The following is a 23,526-nucleotide window of genomic DNA, read 5'->3' on the forward strand; positions in this document are numbered from 1 at the left end:
CTCAGGTGCCCTGTGCACAGCACAGGTGTTGCCACGTCATTTCTATTTTAAAAAAGAAGGTGAAAATGTCTCAAAAAATTGAGTCTAAAACATCTCACCAAGGAATAACCTTTTCAGACCCCAGCTCTGGATGGTGAGTTCCATGTGCCTGCACACAGGGACTCACTCGACCAAGTCGAGTATCACCCAGAGCTCTGGACATGGGGCGGGTGACAGGGGACACAGCCACCAGCACAGGGCTGCAGGGCTTCTGCAGCTCAACATTCCAGTAAGTCTGTAAAGTGGGATGTCAAGCTCATCCACTGCCACGGCTCATCCTGGGAACACAGAACAAGGCCGTGCCCTGGGACAGCACAGGATCAGCTTGGTCACCGTTATCTGCCCACAATCCCTTTCCTGATATCCCCAAGCTCCCCCATATTCCCTCTCTCTCTCATCCAAGAAGTGTTGGCATCAGATTTACTCACTGAAATAAAACCAGTGAAATAAAGCTGGCTCCACCATCCCATCCTGTAAGCCATAACTCCATGAGACAAAAATCGAACATTAGATAATCTAAAACCCTTACGTTAAAGATTTCTGTAAAGGTGATCCTCCCTAAATAAAGAATTTGGACTTTTACGACAGACTGAGAAAGCTTCAGGTTAAATGCCTTAAATTTTCTTTTATGTTTTAAGCACTTTCAAAATCAAAGGAAAATAAGGCTGAAAACATTTCAGGTGTATTTAGAAGTCTTTTTTTTTTTTTTTTTTGGCAGTTAACACATTGCAGGTACAACTCTCATCACTTCACAAGGAAAAAAACTAAAAAAATGTAAAGTACCGGAACTGCGGGAGGCTAAAGTCACCACACAGAGATACCAATGCTTTCCTCACTAGGGAATCCCATAATATTTGCGTGTCAGTGATTGACAGCTGTCAGACTGAACTGATTGACAGGCCGCACAGCACATAACTGTAAAGTCTATCCACTTGTTATAAAACAGAATACATAAAATGGTTACAAAAGGCTTTTGGAGAAAAAAAAAACATTATTCAAAGCAAACAAATACAATCTCTCTTCTTTTAACTTTTCAACTTTAGAACAATCATGCAACAACAATCAAGCTAATATTTATTCTTTTAAGTCTTCAACTGCACTATTAAGCTGCAAAAATGCTTTAAAATTCCATATTCACAATCAAAATGCAGCTTGTAAAATCTAGTTTTGAACTACATCAGTTCCCCTCTGAAAGCACAATCATTTACTGAAGACAGCAGCAATAAGGCAACATTTGTGAAAATTGAGTACAGAACAAATTAGATCAGAGCATCCAGATTTTAAAAATATGCAAAGCTTCCTAAAGAATTAAATTGTCCCCAGATCTGTCCCCAGCATTTCTCTCTCCCAAAAGCACTCCAAGTAGGGAAATCTGCAATAACTTCATACTACAAAATAAACATTTTGCAGACTTCCAAATATCCGAAATGATTGGCCTTCAGAGGTGACCTCCACTCACACACACACAGGGACGTGGCAGTAAGTGGCCCCAGGTTCTGGTGACCCCATCTGATGTCCTCTCTCCAGGGGAAAGAGCTGCTCCCCACCAGCAGCAGTGTGGGCACATGACACTGGGAGTTCATTAATCTGTAATAGCTGACCTTTAAATCTAATCAGCAGCAGTTTATACACAAGATCTATTTACTGCGAAAGTCCCTAAGTGTCTGTTTTGAGATGGAAAGGAAAGATAGGGGAACTGTTTGAAATTTAACTGCAGTACCCTCAGGGAATTGCAAGTCCTGCCTGCCTCCACTGAGGGAGCACAGAGGTAATGGCAAGCTCTGGGGTTATAGCCAAAGAGGACACGACTCCTTTTCCTTTTCATGCTTCAGGATAATAGAACTTAATAAAGAAAATAAAATCAAGCATTACTCAGGTTAAGAAGATAATGTTACTTGCTCAGGTAAATGAAAAAAATGTCATTATTTAAGCAAACTCAGCTTCACAAATAAACACAATTCAATTCTAGATACTCTAAAAGTCAGTAAACTGCAAACTTGAAATACTTCAGAAAGACCAAGGGGACACCACTGAAGTGTTTGCCTGTAGGAAAGTGCAAGCCCATGTCTCAGGGAAGGCTCAGGGAAGCCAAGCACTGGCTCTGTCCCATCTCATTCACACCACTCACACTGCTGGAACTCAAGAGTCCCCTTACCTTCTCTCCCCTGGTCTTCGAGTCTTCCTTCTCCTTCTTTCTTGCCGCTGTGATAAACTCATTAAACAAGGCCTCTCGATCTTTCATCTTTTCAATTGCCTTGAACCTCGAGTCTTTAGCATGCTTGGCTGCAAATTCACTAAAAGTAGTTCTGCAACAAAATGGCAAGTGAACTCATTTGGCAGAGCTGTCTGGGCTGGGAGGCAGGTTCAGCAGGGAAGTACTTCCTCTGCTGCAATACATGCCAGAGCACAACTTAAAAATTCCCAAAAGGCAAATCCTATGGTCTCACTACAGAGCTGCTTGACCAACGAACTCTATAAAAGGAGCCAGCACTCACACGAGAGGTGTTGTCAGAGACTTACAGGGGTGGGTTGGTTTGTTCAGATACAGCCACCTGCAGAATGGGCAGGTGCAGAGAGAGACTACAGTGCAACCAAGGAGAAGAAATGAAAAAAACTCAGTTGTCTACAAAACTCTTCTTTTCTGTGGGTTAGCAGTTCAGCCACCAACCAGTCTGTCCAGGTATTTCACAGCTGTGAAACCAAAAATCTCAGGTGCATTCACTTGCAGCCAAACCATGCTAAGAGTTCACCAGGAAAACCACTCTTTGGCAGGAGTCCCCACGGAACACTGGCTGTACCAATTCTTCCCCCTTCAGTGCAGAGCCTGAGCTTAAACCACACAGAGCTGAAACCCCTTCAAACACTATGGGCAGCAGCAACAATCCTGGGCGTTTGACCCATCATCCCACAGCGTTTCCCTGACCGTTCTCTCACCTCCAGGGCCAGATTCCAACCTGTGCAGTAGGTACAGTACTGCCACTTACCTCGGAAAAAAATCACTACTGTGCTTTTTCCAAGCTCTGATGCAAATCTGGCCCCAAGAATACGTGAGACACTTATAATCATAGGAATGTTTTCATCACAGCATGGAAATAATTAGACTTGGAAAATCCAGCCTACTGTTGCTGTAGGGTAAATTGAAACAAGAAGAGAATTTGGTAGCTTATTCAAAAGGATTAGAAAGTGAATGTACAGCTAGATTGAAGAACAAGAGCTGCTCAAGTGAAGTGGAAGACAAACTCTTGAGCATGTTGGACTGAGATAGATGATAAAAAACCAGTCTGGCACTCACAGAAGTACAGCAATATCTTTAGACAAACACTGAAACCAGAAGACAAAGGATAAGATTAAACAAGACAGTATTTCAGCTGGAACTCTCTTTCCCACCCCAGCCCATAATCAGGCAAAGAATCAGTCCCAACATGACATACTGGAGATATGCTGGAAGCTGAGGATACTAAAGCCAACATAACTGTTCCTTAAAGCATTTCCATGCCTCCATTCTTCCAGCCTACTACTGAATTATTAGTCAGATCTGAAGCAATTTAAAAGTTAACATAACACCGTCACCAGATTTCCGAAACGAGTCACAGGAAAAAACTGAGCTGAAGTGAAACAAATGAGCTGTTATTTCACTGGAAAAGAATTAATGCCAGAAGAGCCAGGAGATGCTGAAAGAGGATGCTTTGGAGCTCGTCTGGTGACATAAGCACATCTCATGACCTCTACATGAGGAAGCTGTGAAATAAACAATCCCAGAAATGAGATCTTGAATGTACTTTCAATGTCATCCCCTCGCTCTTATCACTGTAGTGGGTCTGAATCTGAGGGGTGTGTAATCATTGCTGTATTAAAGCAACCAGAACATTCTATCATATTATCATTAACATATTTTGTAACCAGAGAAACATCCCTTTATCCCCCTCCAAACCCAAGAAACCTCCCTACTACTTCTCAGAGAAGAAGGAACAGGGTTATTAAAGAAACTTGTGGTGGATCCTGAGGCCTTTCTCACAATCCAGGCAGCACGCTGCAGATTTCTTCAACTTGAAATATGTAAATCACTATAAATATGTAAGTCATTAGAAATATGTAAATCATCAGAAATCACAAGTTCTATTATTCCATGGATTAGATGAATATAAGCACATAAAAGAAGATTTCAACAGTATCTGATGATTTTTCTCCTCTTTGCCCGTTTTGAACAAGGTAATCAACCCAGTACAACCCAACATCCTGCGTTCTAGTACAGCTTATGCACACGAACCACAAAGAAGCTCCTACCTTGGATTAATCTTTGCTTCTTCCATCATTTTCTTGAAATCCTCCTTGGCCTGCATTATTTTATTTTTCTTCTCCTTGCGCTCTTCCTCTGCTCGTGTTTTCACATACTGATCAAACACCTACAGAAACACCAGTCACCCACAGCAAACACCCAAACGTGACACACAGAAGCTCTAAGTAAGAGGGAGGAAAAATCCCACTTCTTTCCTTCTCTATTTCCTTTCCTCTCACCACAGAACTAACACAGATGAGGCAGAAAGAAGGGTTAGGGACTCTTTGTATCTCAATATGCAAATGATCCAAGCTGCTGCACATGCATGGTGCTCTACCAAACACATCATCTGAGACCTGGGAAGAAGTTCCTTACACATTCCAGGTAACATTTTCCTGGGTCCCATGTTTCAGACACTTCCTGTGTTCTCAAAGCTTTCCATTTCCCTATATCCACTCAAAAAAAGCTGCTGAAGTGAGAATTTGCTTAACAATAAAAATGCACTTTAGTCTTTCTCACGACCACTTTTTTAAAAAATAAATAGCTGGATTATTCATTATGCCAGTACTTTGAAGAGATACTGATGACTCTCACCATTTCATTCAGGTTTTGGCAGCTCTCTGTACATGTACAACTTTCACTGTATTAAGGTATGAGATCTTCTGACCACAGGAAATAAAACAACTATCAACACTTTCCCTTGCTGGCTTCTTCTGTTTCCAGACAAACCCTAATCATGACAAAAATCCCTTGCAACACTGGAAGGTTCGCAGGAACAAAAACAGACTGAAGATTAAGATAAATCTGCAGTAGTTGTGTCTGGATGGGGAGTGAATTTGACTTTTTTACCTGTTTCCTTTCTTTCGGGTTGAGCAGCAAGTAACGAGGATCAAACACGATCTTGTGCAGCTCTTTCTCCCATGTTGAAAAGGCAGAGACCTTTAATTAAAAGAAGACAAATACACAAGAGAAGTTGTACAGTTTTGCTTGAAAACTCCAAGACATCTGATGAAATGAGGGAAACAAACTCATCCTGGAGTTTTTATCACTAGTGGATGATCGAGGCTGTCACAGAAAGTTTCAACACTAATTAGCTCTGAAAATTTCTAAATGATAATACACACTTAATAATTACTGCTGTGTGACATTAAAACCAAAAAGTACACTGGAAGAAAGCCTTGAGAGGTTGTGTTCCACAGGCAGCTGGAACCACTTCCATTTTTCAGTTACTATCAAATTTATATTCTAATAGCCTAATTTATTCATCAAAATTGATTGGCATCAAGTAGATTCCAGATTTAGTTAAATAATAGCAAAAAGTCTCCCATTTAAGGATAAGACTGCACAGACTAGAGTGGAAGTTGCTGCTTTTCTCAGTAGGACCATTTCCAAAAACATTAAGGATATGTCCTTCGTGTGCCCTATTTATCTTCAACGGCAACTTCCAATTAGGTAATTACTTAACTTGGGGAAAAATTGAAAAAATAAAAAAATAAAAAAAAATCTGTCTTGACCTTGTTTCATTTCACTTACTAAGGAATCAAAACTGTGCTGTAATTGTATCTTTCTTTGAAATCTGGAGCCTTGTACCAAGAGCATCCATTCATCAGAGGAAGGACGAGATTGTTTCCTTACACAAAAACATCGCAGCTTTGGAATTCACCAAGAACTGAGACCTCTGCCTTCTTACACACACACACACACACACACACAGAGGTTTCTGACCCCTCTTTCCAGCAGCATGTCCTTGAACTGCTTCATCCGAGCCTCCAGTGGGACGATGGCTCTCTCCCGAGCAGCTTTAATCTCAGCCTCCATAGCAGCCTCCTTCTCGGAATCGATGTCTTTGATATCATCTTTCCTGAAAAAAACCCAAACATAAAGCGTAATTTGAGAAGCACAACGTCAGCCCTGTAGGTCAAAAAACAAACCGTGCCAGGACAGGATGGATATCACCCATTGCTCCACAAGAACAGGCTTACAGTCTATGAAACCCATTCTCAGACATAGATACGAATGCTTTCCTACTGAGAGCTCAGGAGCCAAGGTGCTCCAAATAACTTCAGTGCCAACAAATGACTCCAAGCCATCAGAACACCCTGGCTGCATTCAAAGGTCTTGCCAGACGTGCAGCAGATTTTACATCAACAGCACTGATCTTCTGATCTCCTCTTCAGGGCCACAAGGCACTAAAGGAGTTTGTTCAGATTGGGAACACCACACAATCTTCTGGCCAAGTGAGCTGTTTGCTGATTCAGGTTCATTAAGAGCAAAGGTCCTTCACCCCAAACAACAACCAGACCTTACTGCCAACAGCTCCATGACTGTCCTTAAGAATACATGACATGTAATAACAAATAACATGGCAAAACCACTCGCAAAACAGTGTAAGTATATCACATATATCACTTCCAAAAGGCAACCAGACCAAAGGACCTAAACCAAACTCTTAAACCTTTGTAACAGAGTGAAAATAGAGAAACCACTATGAAAATCATAGCAACAAAGTCTTGTGCCCAGAAATCAACAAACAACAGAAGCAAGTTATTTAAGACAAACTGCACTCAAAATATTCCTTGGTTTCACCAACTTACACCATTTATTTCCAAAAGAGATGCTATTTCCTCTCTGCATACGTTTCAGCTATCTCAGGGAAATATCAAATACCTGAGCTGCTGAGCAGCAGAAAGCTGATGATTGTGTTCCCCAACCCTCTCAGTTCCTGTTCTGCTCTGCTGGACACAGCATACACATCTCAGGTTACAAACTTCAGTTATTTTACCTACACAGACTGCTTGGAATTGAAAAAGCAAAAACTTACTTGCGCTTTTTTATTTTAATAGGCTCATCTTCGTTTGCTTCCTCTGCAGCTTCGTGCTCTTCTCTAACTGTAACAGATTTCAATAACACTTTAGATTCTGTATTGATGAAAGGTTTGTAATTTACGAGTGAAGGCTCGTGCACAAACTGAGGACAATGTGTGCAGCAATCGTGTTCTCACAATGGGAGACACGTGGTTCTCAGTCACTTTTGGAGTTACACCGGGGAATTTGGGGAGCAGGACTAGTGGACTTGGGATCAGCTCGGGATTTAAAATGACAAACACTGACCTCTTATTTCCAGGGAAAAACAACTCAGGCTAAACAGTCTAATGAAACACATTTGGAACTCCTGATTACACACTTGCACTTTGCTCTCCTCCGGCTACCAAATCCACATGTCATCCCAGGACCATTTACTAGAATTCAGGCCAGAGAGAAATCTCATCTCAGCAGCTCCTTGAATGTTCTCTGTTCTTGGCAGTTGTTTCCAAACTCTACTCTGGTTGATGGTCTCTAAGTTAACTCCTCTTCTGTGAGAGCCCATTCGTACATTATGATCAATCTTTTCTGGCCTCTTGCTTATAAAATGAACACATTCCCTCTTTTTAGTCAGTAAAAACTGTGGGGTTTTTCAGCCTGTTGGCATTTCACAGAACAATTAACCTTGTTAGCATCTACTTTCTTCAAATGGGCTGTTTTTTTCCCCAGAGGACTCTGCAATCTGCATTCCCACCAGCCTCTTACAATGCACATTTACACATATTTTCAGTGTGTCCTTACAATTCTGTCACTTATTTAAATGTTACAAGCTATGGAAATCAACACAAAACAAGTGATAAGTTATACTCAGGCTTCCTACAGATGGCAACAAGATTGCTCTTACTAAGTTTTTTTCCTTCTTCCATTCCTTTTTTGTGAGGAGGTTCTTGAATGATTTTGTCCACGTCAGCTCTCCCGATGAGGTCGTCGGGTCGGTCCCACATGGACAGTCGGGTGGTGGGGTTGTAGAAGAACACACGCTCATCCCCTGTCCACACCACACACCTGGGGATGGGACAGGAGGGCTCAGATTACCTTGTCTTCACTCACTATGTGCCCATTACCATGTTCATGGACTGAAGCACAATGGCCACACACACACACCCAGGTTACACTGACTGCACAACTGCCAGACATTCCTACTGCCCAGCTGGGACCCCCTGAACTGCTCCTTTTCTCTGCTGGCAGATTTGAAAATGCAGTAATTGAAATTTGACACTGGAAATGCAATTTTAAAAGTGCTTTTTATCAGGAGCTTTTTAAGAGGAGACTCAGTTCTTCTCTGGAAAAACGTTTTAGAGAGTGGAATCAGATTTTGGGATAAAATTACCTCATCTCTTCAATGCCCCACAGACTATGAGAAAAAGCAACCTCAGGATCTTGCCAGATTTTTGTATGTGATGGGATAAAAAAACCACAGAGGCAATTTAAAGGGAGACAGTTTTAAATATCAAGCATTATTAAAAAACAGCGATAGCTAAATTGCAAAAATGAAAACAATATCACTTTCCCATCAGGAAGATTTTTACCTTTGTCATGAAAACACATAGAGATGATTTACATACACTACAGCAGGAGTCACCCTCCTGACACCACACAGGCACCTGAGCAGTTTCTAGGCTAAGTTAAAAAAAAAGCTTATTTTGGCCAGCAGCTGCAGCTATTTGTTTCCCAAGGCACAGGCCAAGAGAAGCCCAGGATTTTTTTTTGGCCAGTATATCATACCAGATCAGGAGGAATCAGTGGCAGGTGAATGGGCTGGGATATGAAATCCTGGCAGTGGGACTGCAGGCAGTGAGTGGCACAAGAGCCAACACTGAGCACCAGGAGAACTGGCACCGTGTGAGCAGCGCTGGCTGGAGGAACATGGTGCTGTTTGGGACAGCAGCACACCAAGTACAGGTTCTTTGCACACTCTCACTTATTCTAACCCCCCCAGCAGCCCCCCTGGTGGCTCCAGGACCAGCCCTGTCAGTCCCACAGCAGCAGCCACCTACCATGGGGTGCCTGGAATAGGGGTGGTGGCAACCGGCTTGGCCTTCTGAGCTGCCTTCTCTTCCTCTGTCATTTCTTCCTCTTTTGGCTCCTCAAGGAAAAAATAAGTTAGAGGATCAGGCAATGACAGCTGGCTAACTATTTATTATACAGTAACTAACTTGTTCTAAACAAGCAAACGTATTTTGAAGCTGTGCTGACAAGCAGCTCACAGTGACACTTCATCCACGCCCAGAACAGAAGCACTGGAATTACAACAGCAGCTGCTACTCCAAAACATCAGTTCCAAAACCTCCAAGCATTTTCTTAACTTTTGACTTCAGCAAAACCTGACTTAAATGCCTTCCTAGATCTGCATGAATCCTGGAAATCCAGGAAGGCCAGGATACAGGGGCAAGGGTGTGGTTTCTGACAAACAAATTTTCATTTATTCTTAAAATGCGTTTATTTAAAAACGAGACACAGAGTCTGAAACAGAGAAAACCTGCAATAACCTCTGCAGCAGAAATAAGCTTAGGTTATTGCCACAGAAACTGGCAACTACCTCAGAAGTAAACAGGGTGGAGTGGCAACAAAACCCAGACACTGAATTCTGTGCTTTTGCCTACTAAACTACATTGAAGTTCACAGAAATCAGGATAAAAGTTTTAATTTTTATTCAAACACCCCTTAGCACCCTCAAGAAATATCCTGTTCAGCACAACAAAACATGTTCCAAGGAAGAAGTTACTTTTGTTTACTGAAAACACTACAGTACACATTCTAGGACAAATGTTCCTAACAGCCTAAACTTAGCAGTTGCAGCACATGGAAAACATGTGAGCTTTGTGTCAAACTGTTCAAAATAATGAAGTAAAGAAATAGAGAAAAAGCTATTAAATATTTCAAACATTCAGGACAAGTTTCATTTTCTCTTAAAATCAGTGAGAGAACACCACATCTATGTAATGAGCTAACTTTTGCCCCATGTTCTTACTAATTTCTTAACTCACATACTCTGTATCTTTCTTTTAAATGACCTTTTTTCCTTATGTAAAAAAAATAATGGGAAAAGGAAAGGTCTGAATTCAAAAAGGAAGGCTTTCAAAATCCCCTACAGAATTTCAGAACTCAAATTATTAACCATGGCTCCTGCCAACCTGTCTGGGCTGACATGCAGCCACAGCTGTGGGATGTGGGACTCAGTGGCCAGACTGACTACTGGGTTCAAGGTATTTTACCTCTTTTATCAGTTCCTTTATAGGTTCTTCTTTTGGCTCTTCTTCTTCTGTCTCCATTGGTAAAGGCTCCTCCGAGGGTTCTTTAATTGGCTCTTTGACCTTCTCTTCCATTTTTTCTAAATAAAGATAGACTCTTCCTGAGTATTAAGGAATCATTATAGAACCACAACAAATTTATTTTTATTGGTGTAATTTTCCAAGCACAACACCAACCCAAAACTTCTTTTGAATGTATTCTCACCACTTTCTGTCCCTCTTAGGCTTTGCAGTGTCTGCTTATAAAGTCATGGTTATCTCCTGTGCCAAGATCTACTTGGCACTGGAAAATGAAATATTGTGAGGCAGCTATAATACTAAAAAGCTGACTAAGGGGTACCCCAACAGGAATGCTGAAACACCAATAAAAATATCAACTAACAGTGCAACACTGAAGACCACTTTCAGATGTTAAATGTTGTGGACAAAAAAAAAGAAAGATCTGAGACAATTAATGCAGAATCGCCCAGGGACTCCTCTGCACTCATTTCAAAAAAGCATAAAATGCATAATCTTTTCTCAGCAAAACTGCTGTCTTAGATGTTTTCATCTCAGTTAAAAGACCTATTATTTATTCTGAATTATTAAGAAGATGGGCATTAATTGAACTAACAGTGTAAGTGTCCTGCATTTGCCTAAGCAAAGATTTCTTGCAACTAAAAATTCAGGAGAAAATAAAAGACAGAACTATTTGGATCTGTGTTCTTAAAAGACTTCATAAACTGAATAAAAGCCACAGGATTTTTGCCCCTTCCTTCTTATTTATGACACAAGAAAAATTTCCCCCCCCATATGACAGCCCCCATGGATCTAAAGAGTGTTTAAGTGAACACATGTCACAGAAGATGAGTGGAACACAATGTAGGGATGTGGACAGGGGGAGATGATATTATGTTACTTCATATTCCAAATCTGTTTATATGTTCTTGAAGATCTGAAATTCAGCCCAACGATCTTCATTTTTTCCTGGTTTACAGCCCTTGGAATAACTGACTTTACTCCTCCCTTTCTATCTGCAACTGGAACCTTCTCAAACACATGTGTACGTGAAGTACTCACTTTCTACTGGCACAGGAACACGCATTTACCCAGGGCACAGGATTTAGGAGCAACTCTAGAACCAAACACTCTGACAGTACAGTGGGAAACAAACTGCAACTTTCAGACTCAAGACCAACTCACGTGGATACTTACAATTAGAACTTAAAAACATTCTTAAGGGAGATCAGGGATTAGAAACGTTCCTGCTCACGTTTTCAAACACAATCACTAAAGGTCCGAGCGATGTTCCCGGTACGCTGCCATAGTAAAAAAAAAAAACAAACCAACAAAAACCAAACCGAAAGTACCTTTTTCTTTCAGTTCTTGGGGTTTTTCCCATGTGGACTCCAAAGTCCTGTTGTTGTAGTAGTAAGTCTTTCCATCTGCTGTTTTGTACTCCGTCCACTCGGACACCGCGGTGGCTCCCGCCAGCGTCGCGGGGGAGGCGGCGATGGCCACCTGCGGGTGGATCATGGGCACGATGGGGGGGGCCATGCCAGGCAGGACTCCTGGGCAAAGGGAAAGAGGGAAAAAAGGAAAAAACAAACAAACAAACCAGTAAGTGACAAAGCAGGACCCAACTTACCACCTTAACCCATAGAAACAGACAGAGATTGTTTTTCGAAGTTAAATTGGAAAAGCAAGGCATTGTTACCAAATTTCCTTCCTGTGTTTTGCAATCAGTAATGCCCATTCCCAGGCAAATCAGATGGTTCTTAATTTTAATTAATGTGTAATTCTGCAGAGCACAAAGCCTGTTAGCTTTCAGACATTTGCTTTTATATTTCAAAATTAAGTGCTCTATTTATTAAAAAAGTCTTTACGAGATCTCTGTAGCAAATAACTATTTTTTAAGTCTACTCCACTTCTTAATTATGCTATCACTGTAAGAGATAGTCTATTGCTCTTAAAAAAAGGCAACAGTGGCTTGAATTTGAGTTATAGAATAAAGAGTAGAACTCTGATAAATCTTAAATAGTGGCATTAATTCAGAGTCTTCGACAGAACCTGATAAGAATGAAATAGTATCAGATTGTTGGGTTTGTTTAGTACTGCAAACTGATTGAAAAAAACCCACTTTATTGAAATCCTAAAGTAAAATGGCAAGCAAATATCCAAAGATAAGAAAGCCAGAATGCTGCACTATCCTATTATCTCTCCACTCATCCCAACAAACTGGGTATAATGAACAGATTTGGAACGACAAGTTCTAGAACAACCAATTGGATAGGATTGGAACTACAGTATCATAAATTTGAGCCTTTGACATTGAAAAAGTCTTGTTTTAAATAATGGAAAAGCACACATTACACATTGCAATAACGTGTTCTCAGTGAGTGACTGTTCTTAAATCCACAGTTGAAATATGGAAGTTCACACTCAGACGCACAGACACGCACACAACATGCGAGCACAGCCAGCCACTGCACATGTGGAGCAGGAAAACAAAAATCCACACAAGAAACTAGGAACTAAGTATGGGCATGAGAGTCACAGTCATTACAGAACTCAATGGTTACAGAAAACTGGTACGGGAGTCTGGGTACAGAATAAGCTGACACTAACAGTTATTTGGGAAGTTATTTCCTGGCCAAATATGATATTTGCATTTATACTGGTTTTGAAAATAAAGTAATATATAGTCATTCAAGTGGGGAAGCAAATAAAGAAATAAAAGAAACAACCACATTCACTACCATGCCAACTTACAGACAAAACGAACTAGGATGGGTTTGGAAATTACCGGTCTTGGTGGTAGCGACTGTCTTTACATACGGGCAGCTGACTATTTGCATCATTGCTACACCTGCAAAACGGATAGGAAGCATGTTGGAAAGCTGCCATGGGATGTCAGCTACCACGGGGTGCTACGGACTTCCTGCCACAATTTGGAATGCCATTTGCAGCTGGCAGGGAGGGAGCCTCCCAGCAAGAAAACGTGAATTACTTTTGCTCCAACATTTTACGCCAGATCAAATAAAAACCTAATTTTAAGCTGCAGCAACGGTCTCTGCCTACGTTAAACCAGCTGTTTAGCAAGTTATTGGGATGTCATTAAAAAGAAAAAAAGGTATTTCAGCGAAGATTCAGGGGTTTAAGTTCATCTGAGGGGGAATGCAGCTCTCCTTGTAGGGCAGCACCATGGGAAAATATCCCATTACTGGGGCTGCTTCCACAGGCAGCCTCTGCTGGGACAGACCCATGGGGAGCAGCAGCACAGTGAAACTCACAGGCTTTGCTGTCCTCAGTCTGCTGCTGCACTTAGAGAGCAGGGAAAGGCTGGAAGGACAGATCTGAACTACTCAGAGCAGCAAGACGGAGTGACAGCCAAGTGCAACCCAGAGGGAAAGCTGAGGGTACGAGGGTCATTACAGAAAGGCTGCAGGTGGAAGAAAGGGGGTAAAAAGCAATGAAGCTGCAGACAGAGGTACACAAAGCTGCAATAGCACAGGGGCAGCCCAAATTTTCTTTATTTTTGATTATCAAGAATGGGACAAGCTGAAAAATACTTTAAAAGCCATAACTCGCCCTCAGAAAGGGGGCACCATGCACTGGTCTGCTCTCCAGTTCAGTAAGAAATGACACAGAAAGGTACAAAGAGAAAAAGTAGCTTGTCCTCTTTGATCAGACCAAAATTCAGCGGGAAATTAGACAGGGATGAGGGGAATGCATTTCCAAAACCTCCATTTTAGGTGCAGAAGGCAACTATAGAAATTCTCTCTGGCTGGTCCAGTCTGGATGCTCAGAAACTGAAATACTCCAGAAACTTCCTCTTCAAGGGTTTCAATTCATCACTGAGGTGGAAATGCTCCAGTGGAAAGTGAAATTAAACCCCTGTGTTTATAACCAAAGTAATTTCTGGATTTGTTCATTAGAGATATAGTGTGGAAAGCATACACGAATACTGTCAATTTATTTAAAAAGACAGGATTAGAATTGTAATGTTCTGTAGTAATAATTTCAATGAGAGAATCCCAAACTAGTTTTATTAAAAACTTATAAATTGAGACATAAAAACATTGACTCAAACAGCACTGACTGTTCATCTGAATCGGGGGGGGGGGGGTGGTCATGTTGTGTACTTGACAGTGGATCTGCAAATTCGTTTTGTTAAGGAAGTTACAGCATGTCTCCAACGTGGGTCAGTATAAACACCACTATCTGCAGGGTGCTGGAGTTAGGGATGCTGCAGCACAGGTAAGACTGAGCAAACACCCAAGCTGTTTCCTCTGCCGAGGTCATTCCCAAACATAAAACTGACTTAGAACATAGGAATTGAGAGAAAGCAGACTTACTTTTTAAGATCTGAGATTATGAGATATCACTAATCAACACTTCCCTTGCTCCATCTTACTGCAGTGTAACAGAGATTAACTTTGAAATTACTAGACAGTGGCATTGTTCACCTCTGCCCCTCTAACTTCAAATCCTCTGGCTGACACCATACCTAGTGCTGAACATTCCAAACATCTACAGTCTAACCTTCAGAAGACCTTCTGACTTCACCCAATACTGTCATGAAGTAATTTTGACTTCTCTTCTGTTTCTTGTTACTGTGAAAGCTTTTAAAGGCTTCCTTCTCTTTTACAGTGTTTATAAACCCTCACAACCAACTCCAGTCAGAATTAGCTGAAAGCGGACAAGACTTCACTCTGTAATCATGTGAACTGACAAATCAGACCCACTAGTGGAAGCAGCACTTTGCTGTCAGGTGTTCTTCCTACATGCTGTGGGTTCCACCTGAGCCCAGCTCACTGGGAGAATTGGTCAGAGCCCACACTTGTTATCAGGGAAGTTCTAAACAAAGTAATTCTCAAAAATGAGTTTCAGGAGATCGATGTTCCTGCTCTGCCTTTGCTCCTGTACTGCACTACTCCCAAAAACTTTTTGACTGACAGCTTACAAAAAAGCCCAACCCAGGCACATACCCAGTGTCTCCATTTCCACTGGCACTCTTCTCCACTGCTCTGACCATCCCCACTTTACCTGACAGGTCACACTTGAATAGATTTTATCCCTCATAGGTGTGTAAGGAGCCTTCACTCCATGCTGACCTTGCCAGCAAGGAATCAGAATTCACAGTTCAGCATGTTCAGCTGCCCACCTCTAAGGCTTAACCCACTTTACTGTTCCTCACAAATATGTAGGACTTCTCCCTCTACTCTTTATCCATTTCTTGTTCAGACTTGAATATCATGTTCCATTTGTCTCCAGGCTTAAAACGAGTCCTACACTGCGATTTCCTTTTCAGGCCAATACAGATTAAAGTAGCTTTGCTCAGTTATTCTAAAAGACTGTTCTAAAACCAGGGGCAGCTAAAAGCTGGTGCTCTCTTCCAGTCAGCATTGTAACTGCTTTCAGGCTTATTTCCCTTAGCAAAGGAGTGTTCTGAAGGGTTACTTTACATCCACCCAATTCAATGGAAGGTAAAGGCCTCCCTCCACATGCACTGGGTGGCTGCGTTAGGAGGACAGCAGGGAGGTCACCTCCCTCAGCTTGTACAAGAGTTAGAAACACAGTGATGATTCTTTGTCATTCTTAATCAGAAACCAGCTTGGATCCAATACAACTGCAGTCTCCAACCTTCCTTTGCAACACCAAATCGACAGCTCGTGGTGTATGTTTAGTGCTACTGTGCACTGAAACACATCGATTTTGTACTAGAACAGGAACTCAACTGTATCCACGCAAATGAAACGTGGTGTGTAAGCACTAAGTGGCATTAGTGACCTCCTGCAGCAACTACAGAGAGCAAGTGAGCCCAACATTTCCCCAGCCTAAAATTCCTTCCTTAGGTATCTAAATATTTCATAAAAACTTAGGAAACTGATTTACCCAGAAGCATTGTGCTGCCACCTAAGATTCATTCTCAGTGGTCTTTAAACCTAAAGCCTGTGAATAACATCCTGGCACCCTGAATGCCTTATCTTGGTCCTCAGGTCACACCTCAACACTCAGCATTGTACCTGACGGCTGCAGCCTGAGAGAACTGGGAACACCTGACATCACTGGGTCATGATTTCCATGGTAATTGTTCCTGCTCATCCATGCCCTAGTAAATATTTGTGACTTAAGGTCTAAATCAAGCAAGTGAAAAAAATTATAGCAATATTGCAATTAGTAAAATATAGCGCTCAATATTCTCATTTAAACATTATATGTTTAAATGCAGCTGTTTTCTGCTAAGAATAGCAAAGAACTAGAAGTCAAAAAATTTTATGTTCTTTGTTAATTAAAAAGTCTGTCTGCTAACCCTGAATTCTTTCAGAAATACTCTGAGGAGAGGATCCAGGCAAGTTCTGTACACAGTGGACACATGAGTGCAAACAACTGACAACATGGACATGTAGCAGACAAGACAATTACAGTTTGCCAATTTACCTGGAAGTGGAATAGGCATGCCAGGAAGGGGGACACGAAATGGAGGTACCATTACTGGTGGAAAAGCAGGAATTGCTGCAGTTGGTTGAGGTACTGCATGAGGAACTGCAGGAGGCAATGTCTGTGGGACTGGCTGGGGTACAGTCTGCACAGGTGTAGCAGAAGGAGCAGAGGTTGAAACACTGACTGATGGTGTGGCAACTGAAACACCCGAACTCGGGGTCTGGTCTTGTGTGGTAGGTGCTGATAAAAAAACACAAAAGAACACCTTGTATCTTAGACACTGCAATATATTGCTGCAAACATACTGGCGCTCTGTTTCCCGGTATATAAGAGAGATGCTCGGTATAACCAGCAGGAAGACACTCCTGGACAAAAAATACTTTGCCTTCTCTGGAACATTAAATATTCACACAGAAAGTCAATTTCCAATTTCACTTTGTCCCATTCTTTGCACCTAACAAGTCTCTATAGCAGTAGCAAAGGACAAATACAGCCTGAAATGAGGTTCTACTCTGTATTCCTGTTCAGAGAAACAGAAAAGGAAGGTTACAGAGAGTTTCCCATAGCAACAGACTGTCCTTGTGTTACGTGAACACAGTTTCTGCTTTTAACAGCAGCATCTGCATGAGAGCAGTCTGCCTAAAACTATGCTGGGCTGCATTCCCAGAACAGGAAAATATCAATAAATATGTGTAAATAAGTAAGGAAAAGGAAAGTACTTTTGTTCAGCAGCTGCAAGAACTTTCTTGGTCTTCAGTGCCTCCCAGTGGGAAAACACACGACTGGCATTTAGTTCCATCATCCCTGCAGCATGACTGAAACCAGTCCTTAACTGGGAGCAAACAACCTCACAGCATGGGCCAACAGGAATTACAGACAAGTCTGCTTAAACTTCAGATTCACTCTGCGAGATTTGGTGCAGGGAAGGAAGGAAAAAGAAAAAAAAAAAAAGAAACCACACCAATTTATGGCCATATTCCAATGGGCACACCATGCATTTTTTAACACTACCAGAAACATTCCAAATAACATAACAGTATTAGCATATTTAAACAAAGATTTCTGATCTTTCGTTAAGCACTTCAGAAAGGGTGAAAGTTCTTAGCAGTGCCTAACATTTAGGGAAACAGAGCAGACAGTCAGTATTTGATTTGTAAGACTTAAGTCAAATCAGTACCAGGCAAGAATGAAGCTCAGCCAGAAGTCCCAGTATTTTTTACATTCTGAGAGTTATAAAATTATTTTCAATTATAAAATTTCATCACCTAGGCACAGACACCAACAGTAACAGTTCTTGAAAGCAAAGACAAAGTTTAGCAGATAGAACAGGCAGAAGTGAAAGAGATTCTCAGCGTTCGATATTAGGAAATTTAAGTTCAGAGAAGGTGTGTAAAGTGCTGTCACCAAAGCAGGATCAGCTCTCCCAAGCCTGGCATTGCCTCAGGAGCTAACATTCACCTCCTACCCGAGGTTACTGGGCACAACCCTTAGGTTAGAGCAGACCATAGCTCAACAAAGCTGCTGAACACAGTACTTAGTTACCTTTCAAAATAAACAAAAGCCCTAAAATGCTTTGAGCAACACAAGTTCTTTGCTGCTCTAATGATGTGTCCTCCCATGGCCTCAACAAAAACAGAATTTGAGGGTCACCTAAATTTGACTCCTTTTCATACACAGATTCTGAAGTTTGGGCTAAATGGCGAGTTAAGCTTGATTTGTCTCCCCTGTTACAGGGAAAAGACCAATTCCAGAGGCTGCAACTCTACTCCCTGCTGGAGTTGGAACAGTTCATCTCCTGCACACTCTCTGGCCTGGCTCAGTGAACACATCAGAGCCAGAGCAGCTACAACACCCAAGGCTGTCCCAGTGCTGGATCCCTGCTCAGCACCAGTGCTGCCTGTCTGTCATGCAGACAGGATGCTCTCTGATCTGCTCCCTCCCCAACACACCTCGCTCTGGACATAGGGAGTGACCTCACTCAGTTTGCTGCTGACACACTCACATGCAAACAGACCCACAGCACATAACACACCTCTCTGTCAAGATGCACCCGAGGCTCCTGGGTAGCACACACGAGACAAAGTGCAGTGCCAACCACACTGCTGGTGCACAGTCATGCATTATGTGCTTGCTGTGTAAATTCAGCTCCCTTCCCTCAGTTGGGAAACCCTTACAAGCAAAGGCTCAGCCCATGGAAGCAGCACTAATCTCCAGACTATTATTCAAACGTCATGAGTGAACGATAATGGCTCTAAGGACTTTCTTTTTCCTCTTTGTGCAACTCTAGAAAATAGGAATTGAGGAGGCTTAGGCAGAAGAATAATACTAATAAAAGTAACACACCAAAGTAGCTCTATTCTGCAATCAACCAATACTCACAGCCCAGCAGCTCTCAGAAACCCAACCTCCTACAGCAACACATGCCATGGAGAAAACCACCAGGAAACTGCTAGAACTAAACTCCTACCTCAGGTCAACTTTTCTTTTGAAACACCTTTAAAACAGTTCAGCTCTATCTAAAGTCAAAAGGAAATAGATGCGTAATAGCTCTCAGATGATGTGATAACAGCAGGAGAAAAATATACAAAGACCTGAAGAACTCTTTGAGACTGGGGGGGAAAAAAGGTTTGCATGCAAGGTCCTTCTGGATTAAACACTGTACTTTAAATTCACACTCCACTTCATGCTGAAACAACCTTCTCCTGGATACCAAGTTTTTGCTGCCATTCCCCATGCAGCACCCCCACCACCTGCTCCCCCCATCGCGAGGTCCGGGACACCCCCGGGTACTCACTGGAGTTGGTCTGGGACACTGAGGTGGCCGTGGTGGTGGTGGAGGTGGTGGAGGACTGCGTGCTGGAGGAGGTGGATGGCGAGGCTGCGGACGCAGGGCTGCTGGTGGTGGGGGTGGAGGCCCCCACGGCCTGGGCCTGTGCCTGGGCCGCCAGCATCGGCGTCAGCTCCGACTGCTGGATCACCTTCACCCCGTCCGGCTTCGTCCAGGCCGACTCGCGCGTCCGCGCGTTGTAGAAATACACCTGAGGGGAGAGCGGCCCCGTCACCACGGCTCGGCCACAGGCGGCCCAGCTCCTCCAGTGTTACAGCAAGGAACGGGGGGAGCCAGGAGCGTGGCTTCAGTGCCCAACTGCGTGGCCAGGGGCTCACAGCAGGACCACCCTGGCACCCATCTCACCTTCCCATCGGGAGTTTTGTTCTCTACCCAGATCTCCTCAGCTGGGGGCATCGCTGGTGTTCCCGGAGCGGAGACCGGCGGCATTCCTGGAGGGAACATCATACCAGGAGGTGGTGGCATGCTACCCATGGGAGGAGGCATAAATGGTGGTCTCTAAAGGCATATAATAACAATAATGATCACAATGACAACAACAACAATATAATTTCCAAGCAGTTTCCCTTTCTTAGAGCATCAACAGACAGTACATTGGCAGTAAGGATAACTCTGCCAGGCTTGGGAGCTTCTCTAACAATCCAGTGCTCCCAGCTCAGGGAATGTGCCTCCTGCCAACCCCCCCATCTACAGCAGAACAGCTGCCAGCACTTCACTTCTGAGATGCAAGCACCAATGCATCTGAAAATGGTGACATGAAGAGAAGTGTGGTGAAAGAAAAGTCCTCTCCTGAAAAGGACAAAATATCTTAATGCAAGGAAGAAAAAGAATGGAAGAGCTGTTCCCAAATAGCTTCTGCTCAGACATCCCCACCTGTGACCCAAATACCCCACTGAACAGTTACCCAGTGACCCTCCCAGGGAAGAAATGTTAAAAAAATTTAAATTATAAGTAAGGGCCCAATTTGATAGCACAGCTGAGCAGTGGGTTTCATTACAATCCACTATATTCTTCAATTTCCCATTAACTAAATTTCTAACTAGTGCCAATTAAAAGTAAAAAGATGTAATTACATGTTCATTATTGCCTCATGATAAGAAATCCCAACCTGCCCTGCATTCCACAGTTACCTGAAAGCCTCAACACCTGTCTGTAATTCAAAGTACATTCAGTTCTTTTATTCTACTTGTTCATTTGTGCTGTTTGAAATTCCCCGTGCACAAGTACAACAAACACTTCCCTATAAAAAGACAGTTGACAAAATTCACTGAGCTCTTTTAACTTACTCTGCAAACACCTACAACTACAGCCCTAATTACCTCTATCACTCCAGCTCTAAATGAAGTTGTGATTCAGAAGCTTTGCTCTCCAGTGACACACTTGAGCTGAATGCTCACTGGACACCCCGAGGGCTCTGCTGGGGCCAGGCCAGCCCAGGACATCCCGTGGCACAGGGAGGGGGTGGCTCAGTGCCAAGTTGCACACACAGGCCCTGAGCTGCACCCCTGCACCCAGAACTGGAGCTGTGCCCCTGGCAGCTGCCAGTGCTGCCATGTCCTTGGCTTCTGTCTGCATTTGGCTTTTGTTGGAAGCTTCCCCGAGATCCAACTTTCTGCTCCAAGAGCGGTATTTTAAACTGCTCTTTAAATCCATGTACCAAACCAGAAACACTTATTTGTGTTAAAAACACTACTATAAAGGAAGCCAAGAGTGCATGGACAGCCTTCTGTACAAATACATGAACCCCTCAAGGCAACTCCAGCCTGCCTTCTCCTCCCTTGTTCCTCCCCCCATCTGCACCTGCCACACAATGAGCTTTCCTGCTCTACAACCTGTGTGAAGGATACAGTGAAGCTCACTTTTCACCTACTGCTGCTGCCTTCCCCAAAGCAGGAGTCACACCATGAGGGCAGTTGGTGCCCGGTGCATAGCCAGGGCCCCAGCACATCCTGAGCCCTGCTCCGAGCACAGCTTCCCCATTCCCACCATGAACCCCTCACCTCAGGGCGGAGCAGAGCACGGTGCTGGCACAGCCTGGGACACCCAGCTGTGCCTGGCACTGGTGAGGAGCTGTGGAGCTCCCAGCCTGGCACAACCAACCAGCCCTGTGTGACACCGGGAGCAGCAGCACCCTCAGGATGTAAATGAAACACAGAAATCCCAGAGATACCAGCAGCCGGGCCTGGGATCCAAAGTATCTCTGGCTGGTTCTTCAAACTGCAATTACAAGTAGTGGATTTAATCCATTATTTACAGCACGTGGTAGCACTGAGCTCCTCAGCCCACGGAGCACTTACACTGCCCTAATGGCACCACACCCCCACAAGGCAAATAAACAACAGCACTGCACCCCACAAGGCAATTAAAATAATCCATTTTTCACTCACAAAGGTCTTGTCCCTTCCAAAATGTCCAGGTCTCTGAAAAGTAGACAAAAGACCTTAAACCATCCATCGGTTTAGCACTGCCTCGAGGAGCTGTGCAGCAGCTCATTTGCATACCACAGGTATGCAGTGGTAAATAACACCACATCTGAGCCTTGTGCTCTGTCCTGCCCCGCTGCTTCCATCACCCATTTTAATGTCCCTTTTTGTACAATTGCCACAGAATCACACAATCACTGAGGTTGGAAAAGAACTCCAAGATCATCAAGTCCAACCTGTGACCGATCCCCACCTTGTCACCCAGAGCAGAGCACTGAGTGCCACGTCCAGTTGTTCCCTGAACACCTCCAGGGACAGTGACTCCACCACCTCCCTGGGCAGGCCTTTCCAATGTCTGACAGCCCTTTCCATGAAGAAATTCTTCCTGATGTCCAACCTGAATTTCCCTGGCACAACTTGAGGCCATTTCCTCTTGTCCCTTGTTCCCTGGGACCAGAGCCCGACCCCCACCTGGCTCCCCCCTCCTGTCAGGGGGTTAGAGAGAGAGAGAAGGTCCCCCCTCGAGTCTCCTTTTCTCCAGGATGAGCCCCCCCAGCTCCCTCAGATGCTCCTGGTGCTACAGACCCTTCCCCAGCTCCATTCCCTTCTCTGGATACACTTCAGTCCCTCAATGTCCTTCCCGAATTCAGTGGCCCAGAATTAGACATTTCCACGTGTGAAAACAAACAGGAATAATCCCTAAATCCCACTTAACCCATCCGGGAGAACCCCCGTTCCTTACCTGTAGATGCGGAGGCCCCATGGGTGGGGGGATCCCCCCCGGGGGAGGCATCGGGGGCATGCTGGGGTCGAAGGGGGGGCGGCCGAAGGGGGGTCGGGGGGGCGGAGGGGGTCCCCGCATCATCCCGAAGGGGGGAGGCGGCCGCAGGAGGGGCGGGGGGCCCCGCAGCACCGCGCTGGGCGGGGGCGCGGGGCCGCGGAACCGCAGCGCCTGCTGCTGAGCCATCCTGGGGAGAGACAGAGAGGGATACAGGGAACACGGGTCACCGCCGATCGCTGCTGGGCTGCGGGAAAACCAGTGGCGACCGTGAACAGCGATAAACACCGACAGACACAAAAATGGGTGTGAAAAAACCGCCAAGTTTGAGCGCGTAAAGCTAAGCTTGCAACTACTTTAAGAGATTCCTCTCCTTCGCAATTCAAGGTTATTAGTCCCCAACTGTTAGCGGGAACCGACACCCAGAGGTGGGATGGGGCGGGCAGGAGCAGGGAAGCGCATCCTGACCTGCCAGAGCTCCTTCAACACGCTCTGCTGCTCTGGTCCGTCCCGGGGCCCTCCGGCCGTGCCCGGGGCGGGGTCGCTTCTGCCGCTCCAGGGGCTCCCGTGTCCCCCGCGGACGGGACCCGCGGCAGGGCCCGGCCCCTGAGCACCCGAGACAGG

The 23,526-nt window shown here is 44.1% G+C and overlaps 1 protein-coding gene across 6 annotated transcripts in view; it reads right to left on the reverse strand.

The window, feature by feature from the left end:
* Window positions 1–23,106, reverse strand: part of TCERG1 (transcription elongation regulator 1) — a 29,817-nt gene extending 6,711 nt beyond the window's left edge. Inside the window, exons 1-15 of one of the 6 annotated variants that reach the window (XM_032702642.1) lie at window positions 22,867–23,106; window positions 22,089–22,121; window positions 20,047–20,199; window positions 19,648–19,891; window positions 16,851–17,093; window positions 13,213–13,275; window positions 11,777–11,977; window positions 10,392–10,507; window positions 9,174–9,259; window positions 8,021–8,181; window positions 7,137–7,203; window positions 6,041–6,176; window positions 5,165–5,254; window positions 4,324–4,442; window positions 2,195–2,345 (exon numbers count right to left, since the gene is read on the reverse strand). In XM_032702642.1, the coding sequence (XP_032558533.1) occupies window positions 2,195–2,345; window positions 4,324–4,442; window positions 5,165–5,254; window positions 6,041–6,176; window positions 7,137–7,203; window positions 8,021–8,181; window positions 9,174–9,259; window positions 10,392–10,507; window positions 11,777–11,977; window positions 13,213–13,275; window positions 16,851–17,093; window positions 19,648–19,891; window positions 20,047–20,199; window positions 22,089–22,121; window positions 22,867–23,091 (2,088 nt within the window). In that variant the 5' untranslated portion in view covers window positions 23,092–23,106. Of the gene's footprint in view, window positions 1–2,194; window positions 2,346–4,323; window positions 4,443–5,164; window positions 5,255–6,040; window positions 6,177–7,136; window positions 7,204–8,020; window positions 8,182–9,173; window positions 9,263–10,391; window positions 10,508–11,776; window positions 11,978–13,212; window positions 13,276–16,850; window positions 17,094–19,647; window positions 19,892–20,046; window positions 20,200–22,088; window positions 22,122–22,866 lie in introns of all 6 variants that reach the window. The other 5 variants (XM_032702641.1, XM_032702643.1, XM_032702644.1 and 2 more) reach the window with 5 other exon arrangements.
* Between the last annotated feature and the right edge of the window lie 420 nt (window positions 23,107–23,526).

This window comes from Chiroxiphia lanceolata, chromosome 15 (assembly GCF_009829145.1).
Source record: "Chiroxiphia lanceolata isolate bChiLan1 chromosome 15, bChiLan1.pri, whole genome shotgun sequence".
NCBI lineage: Eukaryota > Metazoa > Chordata > Aves > Passeriformes > Pipridae > Chiroxiphia > Chiroxiphia lanceolata.